General features: G+C 37.7%; 1 protein-coding gene across 3 annotated transcripts in view; it reads right to left on the reverse strand.

The window, feature by feature from the left end:
• Positions 1 to 211: 211 nt before the first annotated feature.
• The window catches only part of LOC128242639 (zinc finger protein 62 homolog), a 32,503-nt gene continuing 13,385 nt past the window's right edge, over positions 212 to 19,329 (reverse strand). The window contains exons 10-11 of one of the 3 annotated variants that reach the window (XM_052959878.1): positions 9,365 to 11,799; positions 8,676 to 8,813 (exon numbers count right to left, since the gene is read on the reverse strand). In XM_052959878.1, coding sequence (XP_052815838.1) covers positions 8,810 to 8,813; positions 9,365 to 11,799 — 2,439 coding nt within the window. In that variant the 3' untranslated portion in view covers positions 8,676 to 8,809. Of the gene's footprint in view, positions 4,079 to 8,675; positions 8,814 to 9,364; positions 11,800 to 17,397; positions 18,798 to 19,329 lie in introns of those variants that run through there. The other 2 variants (XM_052959886.1, XM_052959899.1) reach the window with 2 other exon arrangements.

A 19,329-nucleotide genomic window follows, 5' to 3' on the forward strand; every position in this document is an offset into this window, starting at 1 on the left:
GTCTCAATACAAAGTTTTTGTATGATTCACAAGTTGTCTAATTCAAAATATGTCATAATGCATGCAATAAAGAATATATATTATAATAGAAGAATGGCCATAACAGCCCATTGAAAAACAAACAAGCTGAAAAACCTGAAAAGAAAACATGATTTTCATCGATGACTAGGTCTTAAAGCTGCACTCTCACAAGATGGCCCTTTTGTCAACGTTTTGTTAATGTGTGGAACCAGTAATATAAGAATGCTGACAAAAGATCAGATCGCAGTTTTTCATATTTATCTCGAAAATTGATGTTTAATGCCGAAAAACTCATTTTTGTTGAAGCGTTACTAAAGCTTTTAACCATAAAACTTCAATTTTCAAACGTAAATGTTAAAATATTCAATCTATTATTATGTCACCAGTAGTATACTACTGGTTCTCAGATATTTACGCCGAAATTGGTTCATTCCAAGACAAAAAAAGTTGTCAAAATGGTCAATCTGTGAGCGTTCAGCTTTAAGTTGAATATGCAAAATCACACTTGTGCATATTCTTTATACTTTGACAAAGAAATATCAGGATATTGACATTTAATTTACAGTAGAAACCGGTTAGCTTAAACTCGATAGGCACGAATAGTGTTGGGTCGAACTAAATGCAAAGGTAAACATTCCAGCTTGACTCAAATTTTACGAGGCTCAAAGTATTTTCGCTGGTCTCTGGGAGTTCGAGCCAACGGGGTTCGACTGTAGTGAAGAAATGACACGAATAGTTAGTTGAATGTCCCTCCTTTTTAGTAGAACTATCATCTAAAAGGCTGTTTCCCCTTGCGAAAAAAATGTCCATTTTACCCCCCAATTTTTTTCCCTAATTTGATCAATTTGATTTGATCAGATTACGTTAATGAATAAAAAAGCAATGGATTTCTTGAAAAATAAACAAAACAATGAAAAGACGAACTCTTTCACAGCATAGTGTATGAATTAAAAAGAAAACACATGTATATATATGCCATTATAGAAGCTATTTTGGCCAGAGTTTGTATAAATTTTCCAATGTCGACTTATTTCTAAATTTGCAAGGCACAGGCGGGTAATAAAAGTTCCAAAAAATCCCACTGCTTACGTTTATTTTTATCATTCCAAAGGCAGACTGTATCCAAAGATTGAAAAAAGACCATAACTGTTGTTTAAAACATTGTTGGCCAAATCCTTAATTACATGTCCATTTTATAAGAATTTAAACACTGGGCAGATTGTTCAGAACTTTGTTAAAAGATGCAATCTTATTCCCAAAAAGACTTTCAACAATAAATTCAATAGTTTTTATATACTAAAAGAATGAATAAATGTCGAAAACAATATTTTTATGAAGGATAATGTTTTTATTTTGAAAGAAATGTGCAGAAAATACGGTTTTTGAACCTTATAAGACGAAAGTAGATCACTGTAAATCTTTTAGCACTCACCAATCATTTTTTTGCGTTTTCAGCTATTGAATACTCGGTTACAATCTTGTTTAATATCAGTGATGCATATTTTTCATAAATGGATTATTTAGTAAGTAGTTTAAGGTGTATCACTCAAAACTCGTGTGTGTTTATATACATGTGTAAGTATTGATTTTAAATAAGAGCTTACTTTAGTTAACCACGTTGCTGGAAGTTTAATGGAAGTTTAATGAATACCCTTGTGATCTAACAAGATTTGTTACAAAAGTTTTAGCCATACTTGTTAAGATTTAAAAAACATAAGCTCATCATTATTTTTTTGCATTTGAGTTAACAAGAATGTCGCTAATCACGCTGTTAACAATAACAAAGTTCAGAACAATCGGCCAGATGACACTGTTTTGTTTCTCTTTGTGGCCTGGCCCTCTATCATAGATTGTGCAGTTGTATCATCAGGCAATTAATATATGATTACATCAAATATCCACAGTCAATTTTGGCCTATGCGAAATCTTTTACAAAAAGTTCTGTTATTTTATGCATCACTGTTATTCAACACGTAAAAGTTAGGCCTTTAGTTAAATAATGTATGTACTAACTACTTGAAAACTGAACAAGTAATTTTCACAAGAAAAACACTTTAAACTCAGGAATGTTCCGCGAGTGTTTCGGTGGCTGCCGCCCCGTTCGTTCTGTTCCACAAACATCGGTCAATCTCGGGTGGAGGCTGCTCGCCTGTCCTGAGCCCAGAACCACACGTCTTCTTCGTCAACTAAAACCTCAAAATGTTCAAGCTACTTGAGAAAAAGAACATAGATTTTTTGTCTTGAACAGCTGCTCCATTTTACCAGAAGATCACTTGTCATCAATACTGAACTCCCAAGAAGGTGGCACAGCATCAGCCGACATACCTTCAGCGTCTGAAACAATTGTTACAGTCACTGGAAAGCCGCCTTTTTCGCTGGCCTTTGTTACCTTATCTCGTGGGTGCACCTTATCCACATGGCTTCGCAAACCTCTTTTTGAGGTAAAAGTCTTTTCACAATATTCACATTTCAGTTTCTCCATGTGCACCATCTGATGGAGCTCACACTCCTCGTGTGTGATGAATATCTCCGTGCAGATCCGACACATAAATCTCGTGTCATCCGACTGTCCGTCCGCATTTTGAAGATCCCCTTGACGTGCGAACTTCCTTTTCGTCCCATGCTTTGTTACGACAACTATGGATTTCCCGCACGTACAGGTAACTCTTCGCGGCACTCTTTGGTTCATCCCCTCCATCCACTTCTCCGTCTCGACAACATAGTTCTTGCAATCGTCACATCTTCTTGTGTGCACGGTTAACATGTGGCCCTCGAGAATGGAATTACACCAAAAGGCTTTGCCACAAATTTTACACTTGTAGTCCAGTTTCTTTAAATGCACCCTATTTATGTGCGACTTCATAGCATTCTTACCCCTGATGGTTATTCCACATTGATCACAAGTCATTGGAGCACGAATGCGCCCTGAATATGGTTCTTCTTGAGTCATGCCATGAACTTCAATCAAGTGTTTTTTAAGAGTTTTCTTATCATCAGAAGTCTCACCGCAGTATTTACAATGGTAGTCAACTACACCATGGTTTCTTTTGAGATGAAAGTTTAATAAGTTCTTGTTTCTAAATGTTCGGTTGCACACGTTACAAAGTTCGCTGTCCTTTTTATGCGACTCGATATGCCGATCATACTCGTGTTTGTTCTGGAAAAGTTTACCGCACGGGTCACATGACAGGTAACCCGTCACGACACGCCCTAACGGTAAATCTTCTGCGTCAGCTGTATCTGGTAGCTCTTCTGCCATAAAATCTGCGTAAGCAACAGATTTGTCGTGGCACGGGAATATTTTCAGGACCACCCCACATGGACATTTAAACTTACGCAGCATCCGTCTGTTGACATCGGGTTTCCAAGCCTCAGTTTCTTGTATGTACTGTGTACATTTGTAGCACTGTCGTGTATGAACAGCCAACTGATGAATTTCCATGTGACTTTTTGTAAAAAATCCTTTATTGCATACATCACACCAAGCTCGTCTCTCTTTGTCATGAACACGCCTGTTGTGTGCAACTAAAGTATCAATCCTTGTAAAATTCATGTCACAAAGTTCACATCTTGGATTTTCAATTTCCTCAACGTTTGCAGCCGACTTCCTTCCTCTTTTTGTTTTTCCTGATTTTTTGGGACTTGCAATTTTTCTTCTTTTTGGAAGGGGTTTACCATCCTCCTTGTCCTCATCATTGTCATCATCCCAGTTTGGGTCAGCAGAGTCTTCATCATAATCATCATCATCATCATCTCTTGAAGCATCAAGATGGTCATCCGAATTACCAACATCTGCACCAAAGTTATCACCCTCAGTTGTAGAGTTCCCAAACAAAGATGAAAACTCCTGATCGTCCGGTAACTCTGCTAGGTCCGAGCCTTTCATTTCAACATAGTCTGCATATTCAGTTTGTGCATCGTCCATCACAGATTCTAGATTGTCCCCTTCATCATCTATGAGTCCAGAACCTTCTGCACGCTTGTTATTAGATGTTCTCTCAGAGCCGTCCATGTACGCTATGCTAATATCTCGTTTCGCTGCTCTTTTTAGCTCCACCTGTAACCAGAAAAACACTGAATTTAATACGAACGGAGTTGAATTGAAGCATAATTAAAGCATGAAATTTATTCGCAAAAGTATGACAATAGCATTTTAGTTTGGTTCAGAGGGGTAAAAACTTATGCCTCGAAGTATTTCCTGTAATATAACCTTTTGAAATAAACTGCATAAATTGGTATGTCAATCTGTCAGAGATCAAACCCATTATCTCTCTCTCTCTCTCCCTCTCTCTCTATGTCTCTCTCTCGATCTCGCTCTCTCTGCAGGCAGACACTATACCCCATCGCTATAAAAGCTAGCTCTATAGCTAGACAGTTCAGAGTCTCGCCATATACAAATTGAATACCTGGTTACACTTTCTACCCTGCATTTTAGAAATATGCCATAGCATTTCAGAGACTACGGTCCAATTGTTATGACATTGAGGCTTATCCTGCAATTTGAATTATTTATGTTGGGCGCCAAATGTAGCAGACTGCACTGGAATTCGAGCCAAGCGAGTTCGAGCCAACGGGGTTCGACTGTATTATGATTAACTTATTTGACTTTAATGATGCGCACAGTTAAAAAATATAAGGCTTTATAAATAGGGTTTTCTATTAATAGCTACGTGTCCGCAAATCCCCCAGTTTAAAGGCTCCAATATAAATAATATTTTTCTAACTGCACTGATTTCTATTTGAAACTGTCGGTGATCTAACCAATGACTTCTGGCTCAGACGGGCACTTTCAGCATGGCTATAAAAAATCAAGCTCTATAGCGAAACAGCATATAAGCGCCTATATACATATCAAATACCCATTTAAACTTACACATTAATAGTGAAAGGTTTTAGTTTTTCTTGATTTTCCAGGTTAAGTGAAAGTCTCGGTAAGATAAAGACTGTTCATCATTATAATCAATCAAAGAAAAAAGTTACAAAGTGCAATTACTTTTTAGTAAGCTAAAATAGAGTTAAAATACGTGTACTCTGCACTTCGTATTATTGTGCTTTACCATTGTATGCAGTTTAATAAAGTTCCATCCAATAGTTCTTAAGTTATGTCCCGGACAAGAAAAGGTAACAAAGGGTTATAATTCTGTAATAAGCTACAGTAGTTATGATTCTTTCATACTGCACTTACATTCCATCAATGTATGAAGTTTTATTGAATTCCATCCAGTAGTTGTGAGATCATGCTCCGGACAAGAAAAGGTAACAAAGGGCAATTACTCTGAAATTAGCTACAACTGTTATGGCTCTGTCATACTGCACTTCCTCTTATTATATTCAAGCATTGTATGAAGTTTTATAGAATTTCCATCTTCTAGTTTTTAAGTTATGCTGCCGACAAGAAAAAGTAACAAAAGGCACTAACTCTGTAATCAGCTGAAATATAGTTATGGTTCTTGTTCACTGCAATTCCTCTCTTTATGGTCTAGCATCGTATAAAGTTTAATCAAATTCCTATTACAGTCTAAACCCGATGGCTCGATATCATTTGCCTCGATTTCCTCATTGGCTTGAGCTGGATATTGTAAAAGACTGATTTTGTTTTTACTCTTTGTAAGCATTCCCGCTTGGCTCGATATTCCCGAGGCTCGAAGTTTTTTGGCCAGTCCATGGGATATCGAGCCAACGGTGTTCGACTGTAGTAGTTTTCTAGATATTCAAATTCTCTGGACAAGGAAAATTGCAAAGAACCTACCAAATGACGAACCACAGGGTGACTCCAATAAAACCCATTCAAACTTCGTTTGTCGGAGGTATAATAAAGTATTTTAGATATTATTGAGTTACCATATCGTATGACAAGTGAGATACTTAACAAAGGAAAATAACTTACGGCAGAAATTATTTAAGATGTTTTATAAATACCGGCCCCAGTTAAGTCAGTCTAAACATCTCACAAACCAAAGGTTGTTATCTAAAACAAACTTGATCAAGTCTCTTTTAATGTATTTATTGTAGCTTTTGGATTTGTTGAACGGGCGTCGCAAACTCTCATCAAGTGTTTTAGTCAGACAAATATAAGGCTAAGTTAACAATTATTAAAGCCAGAGTACATGTGTGTACTGTCTCTGCCAACATGTGTACCTAGTTGAATATCTTAACAGTTCAAGGGGCTAGACACCAGATGATACAATAGCAAGAAAAAAAGTTCAAAAACTTACATGAAATTGACATCAGAGTGTACAATGATGTAGTATCGGCCTCAAACTAGCTCGTATTGATAACTCTTAAGACTTGTTTTGAGGAACTACTGTATTTGTCGATTTTGGGACCATCTGGTGTCTAGACCCTTTAAGTCAAGAATGGTTTATGACTTGTGGCCAGGTTTGTCAGACATTGCCAAGTGCCAACAACAGCAAGGCAATGACAATACCGTGTTGTTTTTTTTCAAAAACAGACCGGTACATTAGAATACGTTTTCTAGCAACCTTGAAATCATTTCAAATTTCTATGGAATAGTAAGTCTTGTGTTCAAGTTTTGCACAGTACAAGGCTAAACCGTATACTCAGCCAGAAGATTTGACTTATATTTGACATTGACCTTCAAATTGGAATTTGATTAAAATCCATGTTTAGAATTCATTGTACTATTTCCCAGGGTATGTATGTTACACTGCAGGACTGCATTAAGTTTTGATCTGCATGAAATATAGCCGAGCCTGCTTGTTGGGATGATGCTGATGACAAACGGATAATACCAACGACAAACGGTTTATACTGATGACAGACTTTTGATTATATGTACAGTCGTACCCCGTTGGCTCGAAATCGTTTCGCTCGAATCCTACGTTGGCTCGAACTAGATGTAAAGGATCGATTTCTTAATATTGAAGGTAAACACTCCCGCTTGGCTCGAATTTTTCGAGGCTCGAAATATTTTCGTTGGTCCCTGGGAGTTCGAGCCATTGGGGTTCGACTGTACTGGTATATTACTGACTGAAATTAACTTCACAACACAATATACTGCAATGCCAGTTTATTGATAATTACATTGTAACAGTTCACAATTAAAGGCAAACAATATTTTTCATCTTAATAATAAACTGTTCACACAAAAAACTGAACACAATATACAGAACATTTTGCAGTTATAATGTTATACCAATTAGAATGAAGTTGCAAATAATTCATATAGACTTCACAAAGAGTCAAGAGCAACAAAGCAACATTGCAATAATAACGATAATGTACAATCTCTCAAAAACAAATATATACATGTATACTAGTTTATTTTTACAGTAAACTTGCAAGCCCTATATAAAAATACATTTCAACATGAAACAAAAATAAGGATGTGTCTATCATTAATAAATTGTGTAGTTATCTAAAACATTTAATATGAATAATGTTTATACTAATAAATAAACTTTTTTTTGTAATTTAAGCTTAAGCTGACAGAGTAAATATAAAAGAGTGTTTAAACTAGCTGATATATTAATAAAAAGTGGATTTTTCAACATGAACATACAATCCAAACAATAAAGTTTTAATAATTTTTTTAGCAAAAAAACTTATTTTTTATTAATAATGACAGAGAAATCACCAGATGGGACATCAACCAAGCCCTGGGTTATAGCCTGCTTAACATACTCTGTAGCTTCCTCATTTGTTATATCTTCATCACCAGTTGTGACGACTATTTGCCCATTTTCAGTCTGAGCTATTATCAATTCAGACATTCGAACATCTTCAGGATTGGTTTCTTCGTTTTCATCGACCTTTTCAATGACATACTCTGCATTACCCAATTGTTCTTTTTCGATATGAACACGCTTTTGACTAGATGCTGCATCATTTTCGTTAACTTTCAAAATCTGATTTTTGTGAGCTTTTATACAGTGGATTTTCAATGCTGACTCAGTGATGTAAAATTTATTACAGAAGGAACATCTGTGCATTTTAACATCATGACTTTGTTTCAAGTGCGTCTCTAGTTGAAAATCACTAATGAAACTTTTTGAACAAACATAGCAGCATTTAGCCACTTCGGCATGAATCTTCATGTGTCGAACACACACCTTTCTATCTCGGAACATCTTGCAACAATACGGACAGGCAAACATTGACGGTGAGCTAGTATCTCCTTCAGTGTATATCTCCTCAACCTGAGCCACTTTCTGTCTCCCCTGTGCTGTAAATATGGAGACCACCTCCCCACACTCACATTCAACCTCCCGCTTATCTCTCCTGTGTGCCCCCTCGGGCCAGGGTACGGACTCCACAACATACATATTACACTTGCCACATTTTCTAGTGTGGACCTGAAGCATGTGCGACTCCATGTGTGATTTCGTGTGGAATGGCTTGTGACAAATCTGACAGACGTTTTTCTTAAGTTTCAAGTGGACACGCTTAATATGTGCCTGTAAATTCCACTTTCCTGATAGGAATTGTCCACAATGCTCACATTCCATTGGAGTCAACTCAGCTGCTGTTCTATTGTATTTTCTTTTCCCTGACTTTCCTTTACCTCTAGCAGCCAACAATTTGAACTTGTCCGAAAAGCTTGCTTCAAAATTAGGATCTGACTCTGTAATACCCTTGTCAATGTCATCGTGTTCTTTAAAGTCATAATCCTCGTATTCCATATCAGAGTCATCCATGGGTTCATCGGAGTCGGCAAGACTTGATCTATTGATTTCATCAGCTTGTTCATCATCAGAATGTTCCTCTGTGTGTTCCTCAACATTGACAGCGATTTCATCATCGCCGCTGTTGTCAGATACTTCAAGCCTCACCTGTACAAAAGAGAAAATGTGTAGGTTGGAATCCAGCTGGGTGGAGACTACACCTACTGATGATATCGATACTAAATATACACCTATACAATGAACTTCAAACAATGAAAGGCAGGCATGTTCCCTTAAACCAAAGTATGGCTAATGTCCCATCTAATAAAATCAAACTTTTGACTGATTGAATGTTTATTATTACTGTACATGCTACATATCTTGAAGTGTCAACCAATAAAACAATTTTTACATTCATCTTTTTGACATGTTTCAAAATCATGATACACACTGTAACTTATAAAATTCATGTAATGTATTATAATTTTAAAGTCAAAGATTTAAAAAAAAAAAACATTTCAATAACAATTATAATCATGGGAAAAAAAGAAAGAATCCTTTTACACAGTTAATGTCAATGTGAATTTCATGGTCATTATTTACAACAATATAAATACATGTACATCAAACAGATTATGTTTCCAACAAAAGTCCAACTACATGCAACTTGTTTGAACTCTAAGCAATGAATATCAACTGAATTACATGTCCATATTTACAATTTGTTAAGAATGATGGATATCGTCCCAGATGGTACAGTCACATGTCCGTCCTTTATGGCTTGTTGCACAAACTCTCTCGCTCCATCAGTGGTGAGGTCAGAGTCCCGCGTTGCCACGTAGATGACCCCTCCCTCCACCTGGGAGATCATCGTCTGGCCCGGCCCAAGCCCGCTCATCACTTTTTCCACCTCCGGGTCGGCTGCCATGTCTTGTATAAGCTCTGCATCTCCAGCCATACTTTGTTGAACCAGCCCTTGGATATTCTCAACTTTAATTTCCCCCTCCTCTAGTTCCTCTTCCCCACCAAAATACTCCTCTTCTGTTCCTGTCCCTTGCTCATGTGATCCTGTTTCTATAAACCCTGTGTGGGCCTTAGCAACATGCAACTTCAGAAGCGGATCAGAATCAAAGACTTTTTCGCATAATTCGCACGATGCAAACAGGTAACCATGGACAGTTTCCATGTGCTTTTTAAGATCATTTGTATTCCTTAGATCTGCATTACAGCGGGAACAAACTGTCTCCTCTCCAGTATAGTGACTCATTTCATGACGAATACAGCGGTTTTTGCCCTGGAAAAGCTTGCCACAATGTCTGCAGGCATATCCATTTTCAACTTTCGTTGGTCCGCCATCATCATCTACGTTAATTTTCTGCTTGAGGCCTCGCGCAGTCTGGAATGCAACAGTTTCACCACAGGGGCAAAGCATCTCCCGTCGTAAACATTTATGTGTGCCCTCACCCCAGACCTCAGTTTCAACCAAGTATCTTTCACATTTATTGCATTTCTTTGTATGAATGGATGAAACATGGAGTTCAAGAGCCTTCCTTGCAAAGAACGTATCGGGACAGATACTGCAGCCAAAGTGTTTAACCTTAGAGTGAATCCTTTCCACATGATTTTGCAGGGTTTTCTTGTGTGAAAAGGACTTGGTGCATTGGTTACACTGGAACTCGGCCTGCGTCCTGTTCCGGATGATGTGGACGGAGTATCCCGGGCTGTCAGTGGTCTCATCTCTTCCCTGGTCTTCCTCAATCACATCTGGGATCAGAATTTCGTCCACACCTCCCATGTGGGCTCGCTTGCCCACGTTTGTGCAGAAGACGACATTAGCTCCACATTTACACCTCTCAATTCTTTCCATTGATCTCTCAGTTCCCTCTGGCCATGGAACGCTCTCTTCAACATACGTCTGGCATTTCTTGCATTGTCTTGTGTGAACATGGATGACATGCGTCTTCAGGCTGGCCTTTGAATGAAACTTCATCTGACAGATGGAGCATTCATAGCCCTTTGCTCCAAGGTGCATGTTCTGAATATGCGTTCTCAGTGCCCATTTGCCCAGGATGGTTTTCCCACAATATTCACAATTCATCGGAATTTTCTCAAGCCTCCTCCTTTTCGTTGGTTTAACTTTCCTCTTGCGGACATTCCCATCCTCATCAATAAATGTTTCTACGGTTGGTGGCTCTCTCGGTGGTTCGTTCTGCAGCATCATGTTCATTCCACAGGCGCATTTAACACTTCTCTTATCAGTCTGCTTTATTCCCTCTTGCCAAGGTTCAGTTTCATTCACCTCTTCTCCACACTTGGTGCATTGAATGGAGTGTATTTTAGCTTTGTGTTTCTTCAGGACAGTTACATCAAAGTATTTTTCGGGGCACACATCACAGGCATATTTTCTAATCTTCAGATGCAGGCGCTCAATATGCTTTTGCAGAGACCACTTTCCAGTGACCTTCTTGTTACAGTAGTCGCAGGTAAGAATTTGAGTCTCCGAGAATCCCCTCCTCTTTTTGCCAGAGCTCATGAAGCTGGTGTCCGTCATCGTGCTCTCGTCCCCATCAGACATCTCAATGTACTCATCCTCTGCATCAGAAAACTCCTCTGCTTCATCATTTACGATAGATACCAACTCATCACATTCCTGACATTTCACAATCCTTGTCGTTGTTTTCTCCATCCCTTCCTTCCAGGGTACCGATTCCACCACCATTGCCTTACAGCCATGACATTCTATGGTATGAATCCTGTTCAAGTGTTTGCGCAGGCCAACTTTCCCGCTGCATATGGCCTTACACACATTGCAAGGAGTGTTGTTATGCATTAACCCCATATGAGTCTCGAGACTCCACTTTCCAACAAGATCTTTATCGCAGATGGTACAGATGACTTTCTCCACCTGCACAGCTACACCTTTCTTTCTTCCTTTCCTGGTTCTCTTGCCAGCACCTGGCGTCTCAACTCCTCCATCACCTTCACTCGCATCCTCATCCAGGTCAGTTTTCATTGACATTTCAGAGTACCCTTCTTCGTCTTCATAATCTTCATATTCCATATCAGAGTCATCCATAGTCTGATCCAATGGTTTCTCTCCAGGATAAGATATTTGCACATCAGCCAGATCAGCCATAGTTAGCTCAACAGACACCTGCAGATGATAGAAAAATAAAATTACACCAAGTCTTATTCCTTGAGTTCCAAAAGTAAGAACACATCAATCATTCATTGTTAGTTACATGTAGCAAACTGTCATATTCACAACTGGTTGACATTAAATTCAATTAAAATCCTTACAAGCGACATATTTATTCTTATTAACGCACCAAATCTTATTAAATTAAAATCCTTTTACATATATACTCTTACTAATGCACCAAATTTTAGTCTATTTAAATATTAAAGAAGGCATTCTCACCTTATAGAATGCTGCTGCAAAAGTCATGCCAGCTGGGATGTTAAATTCCAAGTGAGCACCGCAAAATTTCAGTCTAGTAATGAATTTGATTAGCACCTGGTGCATTAATATGAATACATACGGTAATTGAGTTGCATAGCAAGCGAATGGTCCTGCTGTTGGAGTTCAATTTAGCTCCTCCCATATACAGTATTAAATTTTCTTTGCAATACTTTCAAACAGTTGGTTAACATTTGGATACATGTAGATGTTCCCAGTGCTTAATTGTCTTCAAAAAATGTTCAAACATACATCAGCTACCCCTAGTTCCAAAAGTGCTACATTATTTTAGTCATCGAAATTAGACTTATGGATGAACAAGCCCAAATTCTTATACTATTGCTTCAAACTTTGTAATAGCCCTGCTATATAAAATCAAAATTTAAGCAACCCTGGATGACATTTTACCAGTGCACGGCTTGCTGGCTTGTGATAATTCTGACTACTGTATCTTCAAAAAAAATGTTCAAACATACTTTTTTGTCTGCCTTACTTTAGTTTGCAAATAACATAATCTCTTTCCTTCATAGAGAAAAAGCCACATCAGTTAACCCTAGCTCATCCCCATGTTATATAAGCCACATCAGTTAACCCTAGCTCATCCCCATGTTATATAAGCCACATCAGTTAACCCTAGCTCATCCCCATGTTATATAAGCCACATCAGTTAACCCTAGCTAATCCCCATGTTATATAAGCCACATCAGTTAACCCTAGCTAATCCCCATGTTATATAAGCCACATCAGTTAACCCTAGCTAATCCCCATGTTATATAAGCCACATCAGTTAACCCTAGCTAATCCCCATGTTATATAAGCCACATCAGTTAACCCTAGCTCATCCCCATGTTATATAAGCCACATCAGTTAACCCTAGCTCATCCCCATGTTATATAAGCCACATCAGTTAACCCTAGCTCATCCCCATGTTATATAAGCCACATCAGTTAACCCTAGCTCATCCCCATGTTATATAAGCCACATCAGTTAACCCTGGCTCATCCCCATGTTATATAAGCCACATCAGTTAACCCTAGCTAATCCCCATGTTATATAAGCCACATCAGTTAACCCTAGCTAATCCCCATGTTATATAAGCCACATCAGTTAACCCTAGCTAATCCCCATGTTATATAAGCCACATCAGTTAACCCTAGCTAATCCCCATGTTATATAAGGAGAAAGACATAATTATAAGGTACCATAATGGTTTGAGAAGAAAAAAGACGTATCTATAAAGGAATGGGTTAAAGAAAGGTGCTTGTCACAAAGCACGCTCACATTGCAATTTTGCACCAAAGTCAAGGTCAAGTTATTCCACCCAATATAAAACAATGACACTTATTCAAACGAGTTTAAAGTTGCATTTTAAATCACAAAACTGTATTGGCATTCACAGTTGCACCTTTTCAAGATGGTATATCATATTAGTGTGCTGTGTGTGATGAATGAACTTAACAAGAGCTGTCGTAAGACAGCGCGCTCGACTACGCCGCTTTGACTTAGAAGTCAATACAATAATGATGTAATATGTGGCTGTCAAAACCAATCAAACAATCAAACTGAAAAGTGAACAAGAAGCCCGATGTGACAAAACCAGGTTTTTAATGATTGGCAGAAGAGATTTAAATAGTTTCAAGTGCTTTCTTCTATTTTTAGTAACAGTGACCTTGATTCCATGGGCCCCAAACACAATCCCATGGAAGTCCTCCATAAACTCTTCCTACATATCAAGTTTGGTCACAGTATGTCAACCATAACTGAAACAGTAATCTATTTTTAGAAACAGTGACTTTGACCTAGGGGGCTGAAAGGCAATCCATGAAAGCTCTGCATAAACTTGTCCTATTTACCAAGATTGGTCACACTATGTCAACCCTTACTTGAGTTATTCAGTACTAAGCATATTTCTATTTTTAGCAACAGTGATCTTGACCTAGACCATAACTCTAGGGGCCCAAAACACAATCTCATGAAAGGGACCATAACTCTAGGGGCCCAAAACACAATCTCATGAAAGGTCTCTATAAACTCTTCCTATATACCAAGTTTGGTCACAATATGTAGACCCCTACTTAAGTTATTTAATACCAACCCTTTTTCTATTAATAGTAACCTTGACCTTGATCCTACGGGCCTCAAACGCATTCCCATAAAAGGTCTCCATAAACTCTTCATATATACCAAGTTTGGTCTACTTATGTCAAACCTAGCTAAAATTATTCGATACATAAGGTGACTTTGATGCTGCCCTCCCACCAGCCCGTCTGAACAATGACGCAAGTCATTCAAATAACTAGTTTTCCCTTTACGAAAATGTGGTTAAGAATATAAAAATGTGCCTTTCAAAATATTTAAAAAAAAAAAAATCGTTCAAGGGCCGTAATTTGTATAAAGGGTTAAAATGGAGTTATGTTCCTTGTTGTAAGGTGGTCGTCAATAATTCTGCGAAGTATTAAGTGCATTAAATGAAGGGTATAGAAGTTTTTTTTATTAAAATCCCAACTTGCCCTAAAACTTTAACCTAAGTCAATCAGGGGCCATAACTTTTATTAAGGATACTATGGAGTTATGTAACCTCATTGTGTGATGGTCCTGAACAATTGTGTGAAGTATTAAGTCAATTGAATGAAGGGTATTGGACTAATTAGTGAAAATCCCAACTTGCCCTAAAACTTTAACCTGCCCTAAACTTTAACCTAAGTCAATCAGGGGCCATAACTTGTATTAAGGATACTATAGAGTTATTTAACCTCATTTTGTGATGGTCCTGAACAACTGTGTGAAGTATTAAGTCAATTGAACTAAGTGTATAGAAGTAATTAATAAATATCCCAACCTGCCCTAAAACTTTAACCTACGTTCCATAGTCAATCAGGGGTCATAATTTGTAAAAAAGGATAATATGGAGTTATCTAACCTCATTATGTAATGGCCCTGAACAACTGTGTGAAGTATTAAGTCAATTGAATGAAGGGTATTGGACTTATTAGTGAAAATCCCAACTTGCCCTAAAACTTAAATCGGACGCCGATGCTGGGGGGAGTTGTTTAGTGTTTAGCCCTCCTTATTCTTCGAATAGTCGAGCCAAAAATATATATTTATTTTTACCAAAGGAATCTAAAAACTGTAGGGTCAGGCCTTTTTCATAGGAAAGATTGAGTGACCCCAACAAAAAGTGTATTTTTTAGGCCTTATATCAATATTCAGTCTAAGAGCACCATGCAAATGAAAAAAGACATCTTTTACTTCAAACTAAAATAAGTCACATATGTTTTCAATTCAAGTAGCCTTTTCTCCAAGATAGTGGCAGGTTAAGCAACTTCCAAGGGCTCTATTTTGGAAATTTTTGCATATTTTAAGTCAGTAATTACTTCCAAACTTGCTTTAACGGAAGTCCTGAACAGGATGTAGTAAAAAAGCAGCTGTGTGTCGGTAGTCGAAATTAATACAAGCCCACAAAAAATAAAATATTTTATGCAAAGCAATAGTGTAAGAATTTGGGCTTGTTCATCCAAAAGTTTAATTTCAATGATGTGCTAGAAAACGACAGCAGGGTGCATTGCCCTGCTTTTTAGACCTAGCTTGAGCACTGAAATGCAGGAGTCTTTATTTTTCAATCAAAAAAAGGGGCACAACTAAGCAATTATCAAACAAGTTATTGGCAACGCATCTTAATGTCCATGAAGCTTTTGTTCAATAAAAACAATTTTAATTGACTTAATATCTGTTGTTTCTTTTTTTTTATATAATTGTATTGATTTGGGATCTAGGTGCTGTTTGTTTCATTTTACTTCTAGCTCTAACTAGTGATGTTCCGATGATCGATTATAATTGAAAATTTATTGGTTCAACCTAAAATTGGCAACACACATTTCATTTTGTCATAATCCATAATCGTTTCAACTGGCGAGTTGTTTTTCTTCTATGGTTATTTAAGTTCAGGTAATTTTCGCCACTGTTCTCCTTTGAGTTCAATTGTACATTCAGAAGTGTTCAGTTGTTATCATAAACAATATGGCCAAAAGCAACAACAACACTAAATTACTTCAAACCTACACCTACCATAAGCAAAGTTTAGGATTTTAAGCTATTTTACATGACATCAACTAAACTTAAGGTATTGTCAAAAACTGATTGTATTTTCGATAATCGGTTACTTGAAAAGAACAGATTCTCAACACTACCTCTAACCTCTCAATGTCCTTGACCTTTTTCCTCTAGCTCTAACCTCTCAACGCCCTAGACCTTTTTCCTCTAGCTCTAACCTCTCAATGCCCTTGACCTTTTTCCTCTAGCTCTAACCTCTCAACGCCCTAGACCTTTTTCCTCTAGCTCTAACCTCTCAATGCCCTTGACCTTTTTTCCTCGAGCTCTAACCTCTCAACGCCCTAGACCTTTTTCCTCTAGCTCTAACCTCTCAATGCCCTTGACCTTTTTCCTCGAGCTCTAACCTCTCAACGCCCTAGACCTTTTTCCTCTAGCTCTAACCTCTCAATGCCCTTGACCTTTTTGCTCTAGCTCTAACTTCTCAATGTCCTTGACCTTTTTCCTCTAGCTCTAACTTCTCAATGTCCTTGACCTTTTTCCTCTAGCTCTAACCTCTCAATGCCTTTGACCTTTTTCCTCTAGCTCTAACCTTTCAACGCCCTTGACCCTTTTCCAGTAGCTCTAACCTCTCAATGTCCTTGACCTTTTTCCTGTAGCTCTAACTTCTCAATTCCCTTGACCTTTTTCCTGTAGCTCTAACCTCTCAATTCCCTTGGCCTTTTTCCTGTAGCTCTAACCTCTCAATTCCCTTGGCCTTTTCCTGTAGCTCTAACCTCTCAATTCCCTTGGCCTTTTTCCTGTAGCTCTAACCTCTCAATGCTCTTGACCTTTTTCCTGTTGTTCAGTCATTAGAAGATATAAAAGTTCAGTTGCTGAACTGGATTTGATTCCTTGAAACTTCTTAAGCCATAACATATTTAAGTAGCTTTTTTTTATTTGACATTACTTTTTACTTTATCCTGATTTTCATAAATAAAACACTGTTGTTCGGGACAATTTTAATCAACAGTCAAAAATGTCCAAAAAAGAAAAAAAAATTATAAAAGAAAAAAAATAGTGAGCTTAGCTTAATCAAGTTTTAACAGACTTATGCATTTCTGAGAAATCCATCCCAGCCATTATTTAAGCTCAAGAAACCATTGCATGATGAAGAATGTCACAATTACCGTTAAAACCTTGCATTCACTTGTGCTTTCAATTTGTCAGTTTAATTAGCAAGCAATCATTAACACTTGTACAATGTAAGTCACAATTTATTCAGAATAGGGTATACAAAATAGACAATACACAATGAAGTTAAATGCACTAATTACAACAGCTGAATAAAACATTCCATCACCAAATAAAAAAGATGTAAATTTTACAGGTTCACATTTCACGTCACAAATGGCACAGAATTATTTCTCCACAATATTGAGTGCAATCAACAGTGGCCCTGGAGGGACTTTTAGTTGTCCCTCATTGATAGCCTGCTGCACAAACTTCTGTGCATCATCATCAGTCATGTTAGGACTCCTGGTGGTGACATACACAATGCCATCCTGAACCTGGGAGATAACAGCCCCGCAATGCCCTACATCCTTTACAACATCAGAGTCACTGACCTGGTTACCTTCACCAACATTTTCGTTTTCATTCACATTAGTCTTATCATTTAAATCAGTTTTATTTGGAGATGAATGGGCTTTCGATTCAAGCTTCAGATTAAGCATATTGCTATGCACTTTTATCGTATGGACTTTTAGCGATATTTCACTGCTGTATCGTTTCTTGCAAATCTTACACTCATGTAAGACAATGCTATGTTCATCTTCAAGATGTTTCACCATGGAACTTTCAAACATGAAATCCTCCCCACACACCTGACATGTATTGTCCCTTTTACCAATGTGGATCAACTCATGACTCTTACAGCTTTTCCTATCCTTGAACTTTTTCTCACATGTACGACATTCAAACAATCCGTCTTCCGTCACTCTTGGTCCATCCCCCTCCCCGTGGTCTAATGTTCGTCTTCGACCATATGCTGTAAAAATGGAGACAATAGTCCCACATGGGCAGATAACGTTTCTTTTTGACCTTTTATCCATCCCCTCTGTCCATGGCACAGATTCAACCAGAAAAGATTCACAATTGTCACATTTTCTTGTATGTAATGTAAGCATGTGATTATCAAGAGCAGCATTTGTGAAAAATGCCTGTGGACAAATCTTACACTGGTTGGCCTTTAACTTCAGATGAACCCGTTGAACATGACTTCGAAGATTTGTTCTCCCTCGGATGAACATTCCACACTGGTCACATTCATGGAGTATTTTTTCTACAAGAGATTTCTTTTGACCTTTCCCATTCTTACGTGAACCAGCTGCAGGTTTTCTTCCACGTTTATTAGTCTTTTTTTTCCTTCCTTCAAATTCTTCATTATCATCAACATGGTAATCATCATCGTCATCACCATCATCATTTTCCCTACTGGGGTCCACAAAGTCATCATATTCCATAACAGCATCATCCATTGGTTCAGTCTCTTCTGATATACTCTCCTCTCCTTCAGCAATGTTGTCACAGACCTGGTACTCGCCTCCATCTATCTTTATTTCATCCTCGACGTCATCTTCATCAATGCAAACCTCCACTGGCACCTTTAATAGACAAAAAGGGCCGATAGGTTGTTGCAGTCAACATTTCCTCTTCAATTCCTCTTTCTATCTTCTTTCTTAACAGCTCTTTTCAAAGAATATATTGCACAAGAGTGAATCGAATTTGTGTTTAATAACAATTAAGCTCACCGACTAGTTGTAACAAGGTATTCCTCTTGAGCTTAGTGTTGAAATAAAAAAAACAACAAGAGTATGTGAATTTAAAAGCATCTCCTCACTAGTTTCCCAATCATAAAATACTTGTTTTCTTAGATATTTGGTCTAAAACAATACACAGATTTATTTCTGTGGGCTCATAATATTCCTTATGCCTGATATCCCATAACGTATCATCATAGATTGTTTGTGTTTGATTGATAATTGTTCTTCAATTATTACTTTGTTTAAATCAAGGTCAAATGAGCTGCTTAAATTCTGTTCCTATTATAAAATAGTGGCAGCTTACTAAATTAAAACTTTCAGTCAATTATACTGGTTAAATACCAGAGCATCCCAACGAAAAGTTAATTACCGT

This window comes from Mya arenaria, chromosome 2 (genome assembly GCF_026914265.1).
Source record: "Mya arenaria isolate MELC-2E11 chromosome 2, ASM2691426v1".
Lineage (NCBI taxonomy): Eukaryota > Metazoa > Mollusca > Bivalvia > Myida > Myidae > Mya > Mya arenaria.